Source organism: Culex quinquefasciatus, chromosome 2, assembly GCF_015732765.1.
Source record: "Culex quinquefasciatus strain JHB chromosome 2, VPISU_Cqui_1.0_pri_paternal, whole genome shotgun sequence".
NCBI lineage: Eukaryota > Metazoa > Arthropoda > Insecta > Diptera > Culicidae > Culex > Culex quinquefasciatus.
This window is the reverse complement of record NC_051862.1, coordinates 203,372,469-203,391,007: the sequence shown is the minus strand read 5'-3', so window position 1 is coordinate 203,391,007 and position 18,539 is coordinate 203,372,469. Positions and strand designations below refer to the sequence as shown.

Sequence of the window (18,539 nt, the reverse complement as noted above, 5' to 3'; positions counted from 1 at the left end):
CAAAATTTTTTTTTAATAAACATGCGTGGTTTTATCAGCAACTGTAAACAAATCTATGTTTAGTTTCGGTCAAACATTTATGTAATTAATATGAAAAAATTGGGTTATGAAAAAGTGCTAAAAATATTGAAAATTTGTGTAAAATGTGCATCGGCTCTACTAGGGGTCCACTAATGGTTAAAATACCCTACATGTTAGTACAATTTAAAACGTTGACCAGTAATGTTTTCGAGTTAAAACATTGAAACTTTGATCTATTCCTACGCATTTTACATGCAATTTCTCCACGGACGAATGAACATGACACCAGGAACAAGTTTTCTTCAAATTTCTGAAGCAAACTATCACTTGCGCTATCTACATTCAAGTTGTCGAAGTAGCATCGTGCGATTAAGCATGATTTCTCAAAATGTCTTATGCAATAATTAATCAAAACATTTAGCATTAGTATGGTGCTAGAATCAGTTTTTTGGAATTAAGTTTGTCTTTATGATTCTATGTAATTTATCATGGACCCTAAAATTGCCGAAAACTTTATAGAAATGGTATTTTCAATATAAATTAATACGACCATTTCAAAAAATGCCCATGAGTCTGCATCATGAGCTGGCTTTGTTTACGTTTTAAACCACGTTGCGCTAAGATTTTGGCGATCTCGCTTGCGCAGGTTTTCGCCTGCTTTTCAAACCCCGTGTCATGTCCGTTCGTCCGTGATTTCTCCTTAATTTCTATTCGAAACTGACCATATTCGAAATTTCTGCCGGCAAATATTTTGAAACTCGGCCCAGAGGTGCAGAATGGTCCCAGGAACCATGTCCAATAATTGATTTGGATTGATTTTTTTAATAATGGTCTGTTCTGCCCATAATTGAAAATTCGGCTATTATGCCAAATCAAGTATTCCGAGAAAAACGCGTTTTAGTGTTTGACACAAAATCTCCGTCAAGGTAATTTCCCATAAGAGTGGCATATTAGCCGTTTGGTTTTTCGCATCGGCAGCCAAGTCTAGACACTATTTCAGTAAAATTCAAGTTCCAGGAGATGCGTTGGAACGTCCTTTACCACCTGGTGCTATTGTCTCGTTTTTGCCAAAAGTGGATATTAGCCGTTTTTTTCAATGGTGGGCAGTGTTGGGGCCCGTCCCAATATATTGCAATAGTTTTCAAGATATTGAAGGATCGCAGCAATCAAAAGTCGGAACAACAACAAGGAAAAATAAAATTAGAGATTATTTGAACATTTGAAAAATTATATTGTGAATCCATTTCAATACTTTGTATAAACTAAATTGACAAAAATTAAAATAAAAAAAAAACAATTATCTACGAAATTTGAAAGCCTTCCCCAATAATATTTTGAATATGGCCAAATATTGAATATTACGCCCTTTTGAAATAATAATGTTGATTTCAATATTTTTAAATTATATTTTTTCGAAAAGATCAGGAAATGACACAGATGTTTCATTTTTCACATTGAAAATTGGATCTTTAGTTTTTATAAATACAGTAGTTGTTCGGTAACTGGGCGTTGTTTAACTGGGCTGCTTTTTAACTGGGCGCTCGATAACTGGGTCGTAGCCCAGTTAAAAGCCAGACAAACGTCAGAAAACCAAAACAAACCGAAATCACCGAGGGGTTAATGGATGCAAAAATCATGGTCAACAAATAAAAAAACTTTTTTCAAACTTTTATGTAATTTCATGTCACAATTAAAGAAATATGAAAAGTAATCATTGTAAACAAATGTTAGTAACTTTTATTTTTATATTTCATCAAATAAATATTATGCATCGGTAGTCCCCTCGTTATTTTTCGTTCAGCCCAGTTACCAAACAACTACTGTATTGGCATTGGTAAATGGGGTGGGGGGCTGTTTGGGGCTGTAGCATGTTTGGGTCGTTTGACTATGAAAACTTCAATTTCCTTGTTTTTTTTTTTCATATATCCACTGTATCTTAGCAACAGAGGATCAACCTTCAATGCTTCTTAGACGTAATTTTAGGAAATTTTCTGAAATTTTCTTTTTTTTTCAGAAATGGAAAAATCTAAAAACTGCAATTATTTTAGTAAAATCAAACTTAGTGGCTTTATCACGAAAACGATGCACATCATCAAAATTTCTGTAGAGTACTTTTCGATTGCATCGATTTCCATATTCTCAAAGAATATTTATTTCAAAAAATCATAACTCGGTTTCAAATTTTTTGGCTGTATTTCTCTATGGCTCAAAAGACACCCCTAAAATATATCAAAGAATACCCGTTTTTACCTGACTGATCTGATGAGGACTATCCTCATCAATACTTAGAAGTTAGCCGAATACACCAAATTGATCCGAAAATTCCTTATAAAGATACTAATTTTAGAATATCTACGTACCATACCAAAATTGTGTGGAGACATTCGAATATTTTTCTATTTTTATAAAGAACTGTATAGCTTTTCAAATTTAAAACCAACTTTATATAAATTACAATCGAAGGATTTGTTTAAAAAAATAATAAAAAATTACGTATATAAACTGAAACTTTTTTTCTGAATGCCTATAACATTGCTGAAGGCACAAAAACTTTTCACCTTCTTAAGGTTTTTGAATAATTTAAAAGCACTTTTGATAAACAAAGTTCCTTAAAAATTATATAAAAATACGGGTTGCGAAAACGTAAACAATTACTCTTCAGAATTCTTCAAAAGATAACGTAAAGAGTTGCTCTTCAGAAATCCTCAACAAAAAAATTAAATTGAGATAAAAAAAAATTATCCCAAGAATATTGTTATTATCAATAAAATAAGTTTAAAAAATCATTGTAATATTACATGGAAATGGGTACATCTTTTATGTAAGAAAAAAATCTAATTTTACCTAAAAAAATTTCAATATCATAGAAAATGTAAAATTGCACCTTCCAAATTTACACAATTTTTCGCTGTGTAGTATAAATATATCAATTCTTTTTTTTACTATACATCTTCAAACCTTCCTCCAATCGGGTGAAAGAACCTTCCACTTGATAATACAAGTATCCTTGCGGACACATGTTGCGTAGCTGATTTGTGATGGAATCGGTTCCGGAGCCGGTTTAGAGGTTCTGCCTCTGAAAATATACTCTTAACTCAGTAAAACTCTAAGAAAAAATATAACTTTTTCCCCCTCTTGCCCAAAACGTTGCTGAAGACACCAAATCGATCAGAAAAATTCTTCTCGAGTTACATTTTTTTTTTTTCAACATTAACAAAGCATTTTTGAAAAACCACTCATTCCATTTGAGGGTACTTTTCATAATCATATGTTTTCATTCAATCGGATACTTGTTTACCGAAATCTTTGTGTTAAGAAAATGAAACATATTTTGCTTGTTTGGAAAAAATTGGCTGCCTTAAAGTCGAAACAAGAATAACACTTGTAGCCCCAACGGGGTCAAAAAGTTGGAAACGCAACTCCATTGGCTCATACAACCATTGGAAAAAAAGTTGGAAATGCCTTTTTTATTATAACTTTAGGTAGACGCGTCTGCTTTGGATCTACCTTTTGGGAGGTGATTTTTGATATTCTTCCGGATCGAATGCAACAAGAATCATCCAAATCGGTTGAGTTTTCGTCGAGATACAGCCGGTTGAAGTTGCATTTCCTACTTTTTTGACCCCCTTGGTGCTACAAGTGATAATCAATTTTTATGATAAGTTACTTACAATTTATCTCCTATTTCACTTCACAACCAAGCTAAATTCAAACTAAAGGTCATTTCCAAGTATTGACCATGGTTTTATAAACCCAACTTTTGCCCTGTTGTTTGGATTGAGCTTGAACTTTTGTTTGTCTTTCAAACTCTCATAAATTTATAGTTAAAGTTTTCAAACTCATCAAAAGTGACCAATAGGTCACAAAGAAACACACTTTCATGACAACTGCCCCGTACCACGAGCTCAATTATGCATTCCTCGCTGCGCGCACGTGTAACGTTAACTAATAACTATAGTTTGCCGAGTGGGCGTAAATCGCGCCGATCTTCAATTTTCACAAATTACAAAGTGCAGTTGCCCGCCGGAAGTCACTCGAAAATGCGTAGATACTTTAAACGAATCAATCGATATTCACGGATTGACCCACCCTCGGCGACCGTGACTCACGGCTGTGTCGTGATGATGCCCACACCTGGTGTCGTTTCGAGTTCAATTATTAAGTTGTCTCCGAAGGGCTCGTTGTGTGTAGTTTTGTGATGTTTAAATATTACATTTTTCCACTTTTGAGCCGCCACTGTCGGGCCAACAGAGGTTCAAGTGACAAGACGAGAAAGTACTATTAAGCATCAATTATTCACTTTGTCTCGCGCTAGAGTTTAGCCGCCATTGTCAAAGTCGTTGACCAGGTGGAAGTCGAGGGCCAGGAGGACACTCTGCTGCCTTGTGAGAAAATCCCACCACTTGGGCGATTCGTGTGTCAACAAGGATTTTCCAAATGGTTATGAAATGGATATGAATCACTGAGTGGTGAAAATTATTACCTTTTAGCACCCCCCACCACAAACGCTTCCTCTTCCCCCTGAGTTACACGTCCGGTCACGAAGGACGAGCTGAGAGTGAAGGATGGTAGGTTCGAGTACTGTCCATTTGAAGGTTTTTTTTAATTTTGAACAACAACAAGATAATCAAGATCATACAGATCATAGAGCATTTTTTCATAACATAATTTTCTACGCACATAAAATAAAAATAAAAACCATCCACTTTAACGACACCCATGTCTTTTGTGGTCTATATTGCAAGCTTCTGCTCGAACTTAGGAGTCCAATGGGGAGAGCACCCAAAACTTTTTCTACTCCAAGGAACCTTCCACCCCATGTTTCGAACTGACGACCTTTGGATTGCGAGTCCAACCGCTTTCAGCGATTAAACCGGAGCAGGCTTGGTTTCATATATGAAAAAAAAAGATAAAAAGTGGGAACAGTATGTTTGATGAAAGATTTATGACATGTGTATGTATGTGCGTAGCCTTCCATCGGACGGGGAAGTAAAACATCGGTCTTGGCCTCAGTTGAGCGTCTCCCTGCGATAAAGACAAACAAACAGGAAACACAGGAATAGCCACCAATGCAGCGGCATCAAAAACCTACTTCTTTTTGTACACACATAATACAAAAAAAATACAAAAATACAAAACTAACAAAATACAAATAACACGGCTGGACCCAGAGTTTCATCTTCGCGAGGAGCTCGGTTGAGATGGACTCCTGCACTCCTGGCTGTAATCATTAACATGAATCCAAATTGGGTCCTAAAATGAAGCTTAGATTGCTGATATTATTGTTTACAGCGATAAAGCTTATTTTTCTTAATACAATGACCCTTTGTTCAACCACAAAGAGTTTAAAATGGATTTTTAAATCAATTTGGAAAAATTAACCTCGCGATCCTTCTTGACAGAAAAGCTCCTACTAGAGCTATCTAAGCCCGATCTCACACACACTAGCGCACCATTTGTTTTGCTGGCTGGTACAAAATTTAACCTCACTTTTTTTCGTGTACGTACACGCAATACATGCGCACGTAGATAACTCTCTTGACAGCTCGTTCCAAGGGGACCATAGTTGATCCATCGAAAAAATGTTGTCTTGTCAAAAAAAATTGTTGCGTTAAAATGAAAAAAAGTGTTCAGAAATGGTTTTTAACCGTGTTTTTTACCGTTTTACATAAAAATTGACATAGGGCTTTAGTACCCAATTGGGTCCTAAAATGAAGCTTAGATTGCTGATATTATTGTTTACAGCGATAAAGCTTATTTTTCTGAGTACAATGACCCTTTGTACGAGCACAAAGAGTTTAAAATGGATTTTTAAATCAATTTTGAAAATTAACCTCGCGGTCCTTCTTGACAGAAAAGCTCCTACTTGACAGCTCGTTCCAAGGGGACCATAGTTGATCCATCGAAAAAATGTTGTCTTGTCAAAAAAAAATTTGCATTAAAATGAAAAAAAGTGATCAGAAATGGTTTTTAATCGTGTTTTTTACCGTTGTACATAAAAATTTACATAGGACTTTAGTACCCAATTGAATTGAAATGATTTAATAATGATTATATTTCTAGATTAAATTTTCAAAAGGTCCTATCTGCATAGAACTCACGACTATTAGGTTGTTTTGAAAATTTACTGTTGAATTCAAACAATAATCAATACTATCATTGTGAAACTAAACAAGACAAAAAATAACTACACAAAATACTTAACATAACAAAAGATTAGTCCTAGGATTAGTCAGTTTTTAACTTTAGTCATAAAAAATCAAATTATGACAAAGATAATAAATTGTAGCTGAACCTCGAACAGAAATTAATATTTCAGTGGCAAATCACATTTTTGCTCAGGGATCATCCAGAAACCACGTAGAAATTTTTTAAATCTCGGACCCCCTCCCCCCTCTCACCATCATAGACAATTTACATACAAAACATATATTTGTGTATGGAGATTTCAACCGAGCTGAATTTGATCCATCAATTGCTAGAAATAAGCTTTCAAATTATTTGGATTACCTCTAATATCTATTATTTGTCATTTGAGCAATTCTCTACCAAAACCGGAAATGGATTTTATTTGTATTTTTTTAATTGGCTCAAACTTTGTGGGGGCCTTCCTTATGACCAAATAAGCTATTTTGCGTCATTGGTTCACCCATACAAGTCTCCATACAATTTTGGCTGCTGTCCATACAAAAATTGTATGTAAATATTCAAACAACTGTAACTTTTGAATGAATATTCTGATCAATTTGGTGTCTTCGGCAAAGTTGTAGGTATTGTTGAGGACTTTTGAGAAAAAAAATAGGTACACGGAAAAAAATTGCCCATTTTTTAATTAACATTTCTTTCACAAAAACTCAATTTCCCAAAATACGTATTTTTTTGATTTTCGAGATTTTTTTATATGTTTTAGGGGACAAAAACCCGCAACTTTTGAGCCATAGAGAAACATGGTCAAAAAATCTGCCGCCGAGTTATGAATTTTTGAAAAAATAGTGATTTTTGGAAAAAAAATCGAAATTTCATGCTAAAACAAATTTGACGTATTTTTTTTTTTTTATATAAAATTGAATTTCCAATCGAAAAGTACATTACAGATTTTTTGATAAAAGGCTCTGTTTTCAAGATATAGCCACCGAAAGTTTGATTTTAGCGAAATATTTGCAGTTTTTCGATTTTAAAAATAGTGACCATGAGTGACCATTTCTAAAAAAAAAATTGTTTTGAAAAGTTCAGAAAATTTGCTATAAAATTGTCTAAGAGACATTGAAGATTGGACCTCTGGTTTCTGAGATACAGCGGCTTAAAGAAATAGAAACAGGAAAATTGAAGTTTTCGAAGTCTCACACAAACAGCCAAACAGCACACCATTTTCTAATGTCGATATCTCAGCAACAGTTACTAATGGTCCGATTTTTAATGTTAAAACATGAAACATTCATGAAATTTTCCGATCTTTTCTAAAAAAATATTTAAAAAAATTAAATCAAGACTAACATTTTAAATGGGCGTAATATTCAATGTTTGGCCCTTGGAAAATGTTAGTCGTAATTTAATTTTTTTTAATATTTTTTTTCGAAAAGATCGGAAAATTTCACGAATGTTTCATGTATTAACATTAAAAATCGGACCATTAGTTGCTGAGATATCCACATTAGAAAATGGTTCTCTATGGCTCAAAAGTTGAGGATTTTTGTCCCCTAAAACATATAAAAAAATCTCGAAAATCAAAAAATACGTATTTTGGGAAATTGAGTTTTAGTGAAAAAAAAGTTGATTAAAAAATCTGCAAATTGTTTTTCCGTGTACCTATTTTTTTCTCAAAAGTCCTCAACAATACCTTTGCTGAAGACACCAAATTGATCAGAAAATTCACTCAAAAGTTACAGCTGTTTGAATATTTACATACCATTTTTGTATGGACAGCAGCCAAAAATTGTATGGAGACTTGTATGGGTGAACCAATGACGCAAAATAGCTTCTTTGGTCACAGAGAAGGCCCCCACAAAGTTTGAGCCAAATCAAAAAATACAAAAAAAATGGTTGAAATCGGCCGATTTCGTAGAGAGTTGCTCATTTTTGACAACCATCTCCATAATTTCATTTGGCAAGACGAAGACTTATTTTTGCCAAAATAAATCCTAAGATGTTTGAAGACGTATGAAATGGATAAAATGTCATTTTTCCATAACTCCTGACTAGGTTTTAACAAAGGTTTTATCAAGGCTTTGAGGATGTTGTTAGGATTCAGTTGTAAAGCCTTGAACTCCTATGTAGGTTTTATAAATAGGCCGTAACAACCTTTTGCGGAGGTCCTTTTGGGTTTTATAAACCTTTGATAAACCCCACATCAAGGTTCTGGGGAGTTTGTTACGACTAAGGGGTTTTAATTGGTTAATTGGTTTTGTCTGATAGGTTTTATAGCGATTGTGACAGCGTTGATAATTTAAGCACTTTTTCATAACCCTTTGTACAAAACAATGAAATCTGAAGTCTTTTGAACAATTTTGACTATTTGTTTCATCAATTATTTGTTTTTGAGCAGAAAAATTGTCAAATTTTCATGTATTTTGCCAATAAATCGTTTAAATCAAAAAAATGTTGAAAAGTGTTACTTTTCGAAACAAGTGCTGAAAAGTAGAACTTTTCAGCATTTATTTTGAAAAGTGTTGCTATTCGATTCTGTTATTTTTGGCACAGAAAAGTAGGCTATTTCGTCGTTCAAGAATGACAGGAAAAGTAAGTAGTTTCACGACGGAATTGCAAAAAAAGTTTTTTTGGCCTGTTATGGACCCCCTTTTCCTATAGTGGACCCGGGTCCATAATCCGATTGTGGACCCGGGTCCACTATATGAAAACTGTTATTTTTATAACAAATTTAATTTGCTCTTGAAAAGCTTAATTTTATTACCAATTCCAACAGATTTCGCTGAAATTTTCAACAGGCCCATGTTTTGATTGAATATTGAAAACTCTAAAAAAAAGTTATTGGCATATATTTTAAATTTTCAAATAGTTTCGGACACTCATTCACAATCTAAGAGATTTATTATTAGTAAATTTTTCATCCTCCACAATTTATTTTCACGCTTCAAGATTAACATTTTAAAAGGGTTTGTGAATCGTAAGCCTCAATTTAAAAATATTCTTAATATTTATTTTTATATATTTTTTAAAGGAGAGCAAAATTTTCACAACTGAGCAACTTTCTACGAAATCCCTCTTTTTTAAATCTTAATTTTTGGCTGTAACTTTTTTAGTGCCTTCGGTATGCCCAAAGAAGCAATTTTGCATCATTATTGTCCTTATAATTTTCCATACAAAAATGGCATACGAAAATTCAAAAATCCGTACCTTTTGAAGGATTTTTTTATCGATTTGGTGTCTTTGGCAAAGTTGTGATACACGGTAAAAAAAATTTGGTGATTTTTAATTTCAATGTTAAAATATGAAACATTCGTGAAATTTTCCGATCTTTTCGAAAACAATGTTTTAATTTTTTTAAATCAAGCTTAACATTTCAAAAGGGCGTAATATTAAATTTTTGCGACCAATTTTTGGATTTTTGGAAAAAAAAATAGTATATATTCAAAAAATCATAAGTCGGTCGAAGAGTGCTCATCCTGAATAAAAAAATCTGAAAGGTTGGCATTTGATGTCCCCAAAACATATCAGAAAATAAAAATAGTGTTATTTGCAAATCAAGTTTTAGGGACAAAAAGTGAAATTAAAAATCACAAAAAAATTTACCGTGTATCATTTTTGTATGGACAGCTGCCAAATTTGTATGGACAACTATATGGACAAACTGATGATGTAAAATGGCTTCTTAGGGCATACTGAAGGCACCAAAAAAGTTTCAACCAGATTGAAAAATACAAAAAAAACGAATGACCGAAATCTCAGGGAATTGCTCAGCAGTTTAGATTTTAACATTGACAATTGGACCATTAGTTGCATTTAAAATGGGGGCCTATTTGTATTTTTTTCAGAAGTTGTCACTTATGGGCACTATTTTAAAAAATAAAAAAAAACTGCAAATTTTGAGTTAAAATCAAACTTTAATTGACCATATCTCGAAAACGGTGCTCTTTATCAAAATTACTGCCAAAGTACATTTTGATTGGAAATGTGATTTTACATTAAAACTGTAGTTTTTTTAAAATTTTCAAGTATAAACGTACCATTGTGTATGGACAGCTTCCAAAATTGTATCGAGACTTGTATGGGTGAACCAATCAAACAAAATGACTTTTTTATAGCCAAAACGAAGACCCCACAAAGTTTTAAAAAGTGAAAAAACGCGCAAAATCGGCTGATTTCGTAGAGGATTGCTGTATAACATGATGCAATGGAGACGGATGATTGCTGATTAAAATTCAAATTCTGCAATCTAGTACTTCAACCACGTGCTCGGATAAACCTTAACCAAATCCATAACCCATCGTTTCTGTCAAATTTATTTTTGTTGTTGTTTATCTTGTGATGTGTTTTTTTTTTTCTTTTTTTTTTTTTTTTGTTTCTGTCATACGACTGCTGAGTTTTTTTTTTTCAAAGCTCGCAGTTGTTTTAAAATCGTGAAAGAATAATGCCGATTTTCTCTGAGTTTTTAACATAAAAGTACTTTTTTAAAGCTTGATTCTGTGGCTGGTCAGTGCAGTGAATCGTTCACCATGGAGTGCGACCCGAAAAACTCCCACAAGCACAACCTCCAGAAGGAGCTGGTTTGCATCGAGTATCCCGGCCAGGTTCGCAACCCGGACCGAATGATGGCTTCCCTGGGCGGTGCGCTGGAGTTGAGTACGGCAATCACCACCGAAAAGCGTCGCCTCGAGCTTCGCTTCCGGCCGGACTCGATCTACTCGAAGCCGGCGTTTGGCGACCGGCACCAGACGACGGGGCTGGTGCTGAAGCTGAAGATTCGCCGGAAGCGCTCGCAACCGAACGAGGTTCAGGTCCGGTCGATTGAGATCGCTGGCCGGGTTAATTTTCAGTATCGGTTCGAGAGTATGTGCGACTTTCAACTGTTGCCGGCGATGCGGAGCACGACTACGGGGGTGGTCGAGTGTATGTACGACAGTTTTGTTCCGAGCGGGGTCATTACGAACCCGGCGGAGTGCGGGACGGATCCGGTGCCGTACTTTTTGCCGCCGATTTCGTTCAGTCGGTTTGATACGTCGCAGTTGAACATTTTCAAGGCGAAGGACGTCGTGGCGGATTTGACGGCCCCGGGAGATAAGGAGCGGGCACGTCGTACGAAGCACGGAATTTATCAAGGGTTTACACTGTTGGAGCCACTTCCGCAGGAGCCGAATCCGTTGGCGCCGCAGACAATGAAAGCGAAGAACGTGCCACAGGCTACGATTGACCTGGTGCGGAACAAGTTCCAGGAACGTCCGGTGTGGACAAAGACTGCGCTGAAGTGTGCGCTGCAGCTGAGCGAGGACGACATCCGGTACGTGCTTCCGTCGGTGGCGTTGTACTTTGTCAATGGTCCGTGGCGTGGAACTTGGGTCCGGTTCGGGTACGACCCGCGTCAGTTCTTCGATGCTCGTTACTATCAGCTGCTGGACTTCCGCATTCGGACCACCGGAGCGATGCATGACAAGGTTAAGGTGAAACGCAGCCAAAATCCGATAAAGCCGTGCATGCGCTTCGCCAACCCGTCCTCGAACATCCGGGACTCGGAAAAGCTCAGCCTCAGTCGGTCGATTGCGCCGAAGACCGATTACATCTTCACGGCGGACACTCTGCCCCAGATGAGGATCATCTTCTATCAGTACTGTGACGTGCAGGTTCCCCAGATCCAGCAAATGTTGGAGAAGATTCCGACGCCACTGACGGGGGCGGTTTGTAACGAGAAGACGGGCTGGTTGCCGGCGCGGTTCGACGAGCAGTGTCGGAACATTTTGACGGATATTGTGCTGGCAAACTTCAGGAAGAAAAGAGAGGGAGGAGGCGGAACGGATACCAATACCAGCGCCAGTGAGTTTGAGGAAACGGAAGGGGACGAAACGGAGCGGACGTTTGACGAAGAGGAGGACGAATCGGATGATAGCGACGCAGAAAAGATTCTGCCGTTTGATTAGAGGAGAATAAATGAGTTCTATCCGGATGGCGTAAATTAAAATATTTATTACTTAAGTCGAAGAGTTCCCTTAATATCTGTACTTTGTCGAATAATCCTTCGGTGAAACCACCAAACCCCGGCCCTTGCGCGCCCCCCGGTAGACCGTCTCCACGATGTCGATCATTTCCTGTTTGTCCTCCAGCGGCCAGTTGATCTTGTTGTTGTTACCCGTGCCCAAATCAATCATAATGTGCTTATTCCGGAAGAAGAACATCACCGTACACGGGTCGTACAATTCGTACATTTTGTTGAAGTCTGGCACCGCCGTAATGTCCACCAGGTAGATGACGGCAAAGTTTTTCACCTTCTCCGCGATGCTGTACAGCACCTCGTCCATCTTCATGCAGGTCGGGTCCCAATCGTGGCCGAAGCGGATCACCTTTTAGAGGAAGAAAGTTAAAGATTTTCGAGTTTTGAAAAGTTTGATTAACTTACCACAACGCGATCCTCCTCGGAAAGGATGGCTTGGTCCACCTGCCATCCGTTGTGTAAATGTGCCAGCATGTACGACATTTTGACTGGGAGATTTTTGGCTGCTTTGGATTAAATTAAAATTAACTTTTCACTCATGAATCGAGATCGTAGTTTGTGAGGAAATTTCTCGAATTAAAAACGTTTGTAAACAATCGCGCTGACAGTTGCTCAAATCGGCATGGTTGCCAGGAACTCTTTCCATCAGATCCAATCTGGTACTTCACTCTTTCGAGCATCAATTTCAGCCCAGCAGCATTGAGAACTGTCATCTTCGGTGCAAAAAATGATAACAAATCGAAACCAAAGTGAAATCAATCGCAAAAATTTTCCAGTGACTCAAGCTTTCCCCTAAAAAATCATGGATTTAATCCAGGATTACGAGCAGCAGTACGCCGTTCTAACGGCGGAAATCACCGCCCAAATCGGCCGCCTCGGAGTGTCCCCAGCAGGTTCGTCCCAGCTCGAGAAACCCCGAAAAATATGTTAGCTCACAAGTTACCTTTGTTTATTTTCCCTCCCAGGCGAACGCACCAAACTAATATCGGATATCGATCGCCAGCTGGAAGAGTCCCAGGAACTGCTGGAACAGATCGGCCTAGAAATACGCGACGTTCCGGCCGCCAACCGGTCCGGTTACACGAGCCGCCTCAACTGCTACCAAGCCGAGTGGAAGCGCCTCCAGCAAGAGTTCACCAACGCCAAAGCGACCCGGCCCAAAGGAACCGCAGGTTACAGCGCGGCCGAATCGGACGAGTTTGACGAAATCGGCATCCAGGAGGACCAGAAGCGGCGCCTGCTCGACAACAGTGAACGGCTCGAGCGGACCGGCAATCACCTCAAGGACAGCTACCGAGTCGTGCTCGAGACGGAACAGATTGGGACGCAGGTGCTGCAGGACTTGAGCGACCAGCGCGAAACGATCCAGAGGGCGCGCGGACGGCTGCGGGAAACGGACGCCGAGCTGGGACGGTCGTCGCGGCTGCTCAATTCGATGATGATGCACGCGCTACGGGAAAAAATCGTGCTGATTTCGGTCGCGGTTGCGTTGTTTTTGGTGCTGTTTTTGAGTATTTACTTCTCGGTGTCGGATTAAGAGGGCCCGCGGGGAGAGAGAGTTTTCTGTTGTGTGATTTTAGTTAGTACTTGAGTGTAGTAACAAGCTTCTGTTTGTTAAGGAATTTTCGTTTTAGTCATTCATTGTCGTGTAAAAACAGCGCGACAAACGTAATAATTTCCTGCTTTTATTTTTTACGAAACGTAACTAATTTAACAATTAAATACTTAACAAACTAAAACATGTTTTAGTGAAGGATGTATATTATATGTTGTGCATTGTTGGAACGAAAATTTAGATAATTATATACTTATTCATGTAAGAATGATCGATATCAATAAAGTGAAACATTCCCCCAAATAAATCTTAACGATTAGCATAATATCGTAGAAATGATTATCTAGCATTTTTTAATAATTTTGTTTATCTTGGAAGGTGCGTATTGGCCGATAAACTAAAAGACTTCAAGTCCAGCACGACCTTTCACAGATTTCTAACATCAAAATTATAAATTTGTTTTATTCAAATAAATAAATACGTATTCATAAAATTAAAAAAATAATAATAAATATACCTAAAACCACAAAATAACTAAAACTCACAAAATAAATAGGTTAAAAATAAGACAAGCAAACAAAAATAAATTAAACACAAAAATTTTGAAATTAAAAATATGAAAAATAAAAATCAGTATCAAAAATTCAAAAAGTTTAAAATTCAGAACATTCAAACAAGTAAAATATAAACATTAAATATTCAAAAAAGCAAAAGAAAAAACAATTTAAATATCAAAATCTAAAACAAAAAAGGATTTAAATACCGAAATTTAAAAAAAAAAATAATAACAAAACATAAAGAAGAGACTCAAAGTCTTAGCCAAACCCAAGTAACCACTCAAGTATATTAATGCACTCAGAAAACACAAATCTAGAAATGTTTATGTTCCTAACCTAAAACATGACTCCATTAATGCTCCAAAGTTATCTAATTTTCAGTAATCAAATATGGAGGCAAAAATGGCACATACAAATCTAAAATACTGGAATTTTAGAATTTTCAAATTTTGATTGTTTAGAATTTTAAAATTTTATTTTTTTTTACTTTTAGAATTTTAGAATTCAAGCAAAATAATGTAAAAGGACCGAAGCCGAAGTGTCTATCCTGCTCACGTCAGTTGATGTTTACATTCGGAACGAGCAGGCTCTTTGTTTATACTTCGGCTTCGGCCCTATTTCAATGTTTTGCTAGAGTTTTAGAATTTTATAATTTTAGAATTTTAGAATTTTAAAATTTTAGAATTTTGAAATTTTAAAATTTTAAAATTTTAGAATTTTAGAATTTTAGAATTTTAGAATTTTAGAATTTTAGAATTTTAGAATTTTAGAATTTTAGAATTTTAGAATTTTAGAATTTTAGAATTTCAGAATTTTAGAATTTTAGAATTTTAGAATTTTAGAATTCTAGAATTTTAGAATTTTAGAATTAAAAAAAAAATATTTGAATATTTGAATTTAAGTACAGAGCGAATTCATTAATTCGAATTTCGCTACTTCGAATGTCCGCTAATTCGAATGCTCACTAATTCGAACGTATTTGAATTAAAAAGCACTCAAGCCAGTTGTCAAACTGATGTTGACTTTTCTACACCATAGAGCTATCTACGTGCGCATGTATTGCATGTACGTACACGATGGATTTTTAGGTTAAAATTTGTGGTCGCTGTAACATTTCCAGAATGTCAACTTAACTGGTAATTAGTTTGGGTAACAATGATCATGTAACAACGGCTTACTATGATCAAATCTCTATGCTACATCTCTTCCTTGTTTGAAATGAATTTGAATTGCTTTAGTACATACTTTTGTTTAAGATTCATATTCATCCCAAAACTGATTTCATGGTTGTTAATTGTTGACTATCAATTTTTAATCGCATATGTTATTTTCTTTTTGATTTTGGAATCCTTTTAGATAATCTTTCTTCTTTCCTTCTAAAATTAAAGAAATGTATCTAGACCAATATGAAGTTATAGTTTAGACGTCCGAAAAAAAAATAACAAAAGAAAAGATTCGATTTATTCGATTTCAAATCTATCTCATATACTGAAACTTCATCAAATTAATTTACCAATCAATTTATTAACAAATCGAGTTCCTTCGATGTCTGTTGAGCGAATTGATCATTCCAACTACACCAATCGACGGATCGATCTGACACGATGAACATGGAGTTCCACCGATTTTCTTTGTCAGACCGGAGTCTCGACAAATTAGATTGAACGAACGGATCGCTCCAATCCCGGTAGACTGGAGTCCTACCGCTATCTTTGTCAGATCGGAATCTTAACAAAATAGATCAAACGAACGGATTCGTTTCAATCCCGACAGACCGGAGCCCTGCCGATTTCTTTGTCAGGCCGGAGCCTCAACAAAATAGACTGAACGACGGATCGTTCCAGTCCCGGTAGACCGGAGTCTTACCGATTTACTTGTCAGACCGGAGTCTCGACAGTTAAGGTCAAACGAGCTATACGTTTCAACCCCGGTAGACCGGAGTCTTACCGTTTAATCAAAACTATTTCCAATTACCTCTTGTATTAGATTATGTTTTATCCTGGTAAAACTGTCTTTGTTTACTCTGTTTGCAGACATTCATTTGCACTCTACCAATTTTATTATCTTTTAATTTTCACAGGAAAATCTCAACAAATATAGAATGGTTCCTTGAATGTATCATTTAAATTATCACAAAGGCAGCAAACTTTTTTTAAACAATTGGTTTCTTCCCAATACAGTTTACCAATTTAAACAATCGATCAATATACCAGCATATTGTTTTTCACCTTACTTACAGTTTTAGGTTTTCAATTTTTTTTATCAAATTCCAAATTATTCAAATCGATATGAAGGTGTTTTTAAACTTGATCTTGATCCAACCACTTATTGTGCAACTTGCTAAAATAAAGATTAATCATTAATCACAACATGGATAACATTATTTTTGACAAAATTGGCTTCATTTTCCGTTTTTTTTTTTCACCAAAATGCCGGAAATTGTTTTCAGAAATATTTCATTCAAGTATTATTTCTGTTTTAAAACTTTTGGGAGTTCTTTTCTACGAATATTCATTTGTATTTGACTTTAAATTTTCAAGTGCTTCAACGAATTTTCATTTTCTTCATCCTCGTCGCCAATGTAACATTTTCAGAATGTCAACTTAACTGGTAATTAGTTTGGGTAACAATGATCATGTAACAACGGCTTACTATGATCAAATCTCTATGCTACAGTCGCCAGCAAAAACAAATGGTAAGCTAGTGTGCGTGAGATCGGGCTTAGATAACTCTATTGTTCGACAATTCCCGAACACGTGGTTTCAAGCTTTTGACAGCTGTCAGTCGTTCTAATTAGCGAATTTGGATTCGCTCATTCGAATGAGACTGCATGTGTTTTAATATTTAAAAATTCAATTTATTAATTAAATTTTTTTAATGTTAGTTTTTTGAATTTTTTAAACGCTTGAATTTTTTTTGACAATTGAGTAAATTAAAATTATTGAAATGTGTTGATTTGGAATCAGAATTTCAAAAATTATTATTTTTGCATTTGATTTTTTAATTTTTCATGAATTCATTTTAGTTTTTTAGTAATGAATTTGTTATTTTTATTAAATTTTAAAATTTCTCAATCTTCTTATCTGGTTTTTTTTTGCATTTTGAATTCGTAAATATTGGTTTTATAACATTTGAAAAATTTAGTTACACTCAAACCCCGATGGTTTGACACCAACTGTTGTCAAACGAACGGGGTCGCGTTTTAGTTTGACACCCCTTTTACACGGAGTTCACACACACTACTAAACGTGTGTTTTGATAGTGTGCGTGAGCGCCGTGTAAAAAGTGACAGTTCGTCACTTTTTAGTTTGACTTTGACCAACCAACGGGGTACAAACTAAAAAAGTGTCAAACGAAAAAGTGACCGACCACCGGGGGTTGAGTGTATTGAATTTTTGATTAAATTTCTAATGGAATGGTACAAAAATTGTGCCATTGCGGTTTTCGAAAGAAGATATAAATCAGCGAATGAAATTTTACATGTCATTTGCGGGTTGAGGCCCTGTTTTTTTTTCGGAATGTCACCCCAGAACTTCGATTTCGATGCCAACATTTCAAAAAGCATCATGTACAAACCATGCGTTTTGAGAAAAACGCATTTGAATGTTGAGCATCCATTTTCAATTACCATTTTTATATAAGAGCAAAATAAGGTGTTCTAATGATAACGAACGATGAAAAACTTTGCTTTTGTTGATACTTGATCATCCAAAATCAATAAAACATTATTTCCGTAATTTTATTTGAGAAAAACAAACATAACTTCTTTTGAAATCAACAACGTCGATATCACCCTGCTGTCACTGAGGGGGGCGCTTTGTTATGATTCGTTTTTCTTCGCCGAATGTACATGGCGCTTTTTTCATGTTGCTTTTTTTTTTCGTCACGAGGTTTATGTAGCCTTTTGTTTGACAGGTTGACAGGGCTATATAAACAGGTACTGCTGATGGCAGAGATTTTGTTTATGTTACTTTATTTAAAATTATTATTAAACAGACTTTACTGAAGTAACTTTTGCTCATTTTTGATGGAGAGGTAGCTTATTAGAAGTACTTTCAGAATATACAATAACCCAGAAAGTGTCAAAATGTACATGATGCCTTTTGAAATGTTACCGTCGATTTAGCCGTTATTCAATGTCAAAACAACTTTTCAAAAAAAATCGATGCCAACATTTCAAACAGCATCATGTACAAACCATGCGTTTTGAGAAAAACGCATTTGAATGTTGAGCATCCATTTTCAATTA

General features: G+C 35.8%; 3 protein-coding genes across 3 annotated transcripts; 2 read left to right on the top strand and 1 right to left on the bottom strand.

Moving 5' to 3' along the window:
* The first annotated feature begins 10,542 nt into the window (after window positions 1-10,542).
* LOC6038897 (general transcription factor 3C polypeptide 5) lies at window positions 10,543-12,148 on the top strand. Its single transcript, XM_038251394.1, has one exon. The coding sequence runs from the start codon at window positions 10,692-10,694 to the stop codon at window positions 12,105-12,107; it is 1,416 nt and encodes a 471-aa protein (XP_038107322.1). The 5' UTR covers window positions 10,543-10,691; the 3' UTR covers window positions 12,108-12,148.
* Window positions 12,140-12,782, bottom strand: LOC6038898 (thioredoxin-like protein 4A). Its single transcript, XM_001848545.2, has 2 exons — window positions 12,584-12,782; window positions 12,140-12,527 (listed from the first exon to the last, which is right to left on the bottom strand). The coding sequence occupies exons 1-2, from the start codon at window positions 12,659-12,661 to the stop codon at window positions 12,177-12,179; spliced, it is 429 nt and encodes a 142-aa protein (XP_001848597.1). The 5' UTR covers window positions 12,662-12,782; the 3' UTR covers window positions 12,140-12,176.
* A 104-nt stretch (window positions 12,783-12,886) lies between these two features.
* Window positions 12,887-14,040, top strand: LOC6038899 (vesicle transport through interaction with t-SNAREs homolog 1A). The gene is made up of 2 exons (XM_001848546.2): window positions 12,887-13,071; window positions 13,144-14,040. Exons 1-2 carry the CDS (start codon window positions 12,981-12,983, stop codon window positions 13,713-13,715), a joined length of 663 nt encoding a protein of 220 aa, XP_001848598.1. The 5' UTR covers window positions 12,887-12,980; the 3' UTR covers window positions 13,716-14,040.
* Window positions 14,041-18,539: the final 4,499 nt, after the last annotated feature.

Bases quoted from the DNA above. Each gene is read 5' to 3' on its own strand.
- LOC6038899 (XM_001848546.2), top strand. From the start codon at position 12,981: ATGGATTTAATCCAGGATTACGAGCAGCAGTACGCCGTTCTAACGGCG. The intron at 13,072-13,143 runs GTTCGTCCCAGC...TTTCCCTCCCAG, and splicing joins CCTCGGAGTGTCCCCAGCAG to GCGAACGCACCAAACTAATA.
- LOC6038898 (XM_001848545.2), bottom strand. From the start codon at position 12,661: ATGTCGTACATGCTGGCACATTTACACAACGGATGGCAGGTGGACCAA. The intron at 12,528-12,583 runs GTAAGTTAATCA...TTCCTCTAAAAG, and splicing joins CCGAGGAGGATCGCGTTGTG to GTGATCCGCTTCGGCCACGA.
- LOC6038897 (XM_038251394.1), top strand. From the start codon at position 10,692: ATGGAGTGCGACCCGAAAAACTCCCACAAGCACAACCTCCAGAAGGAG.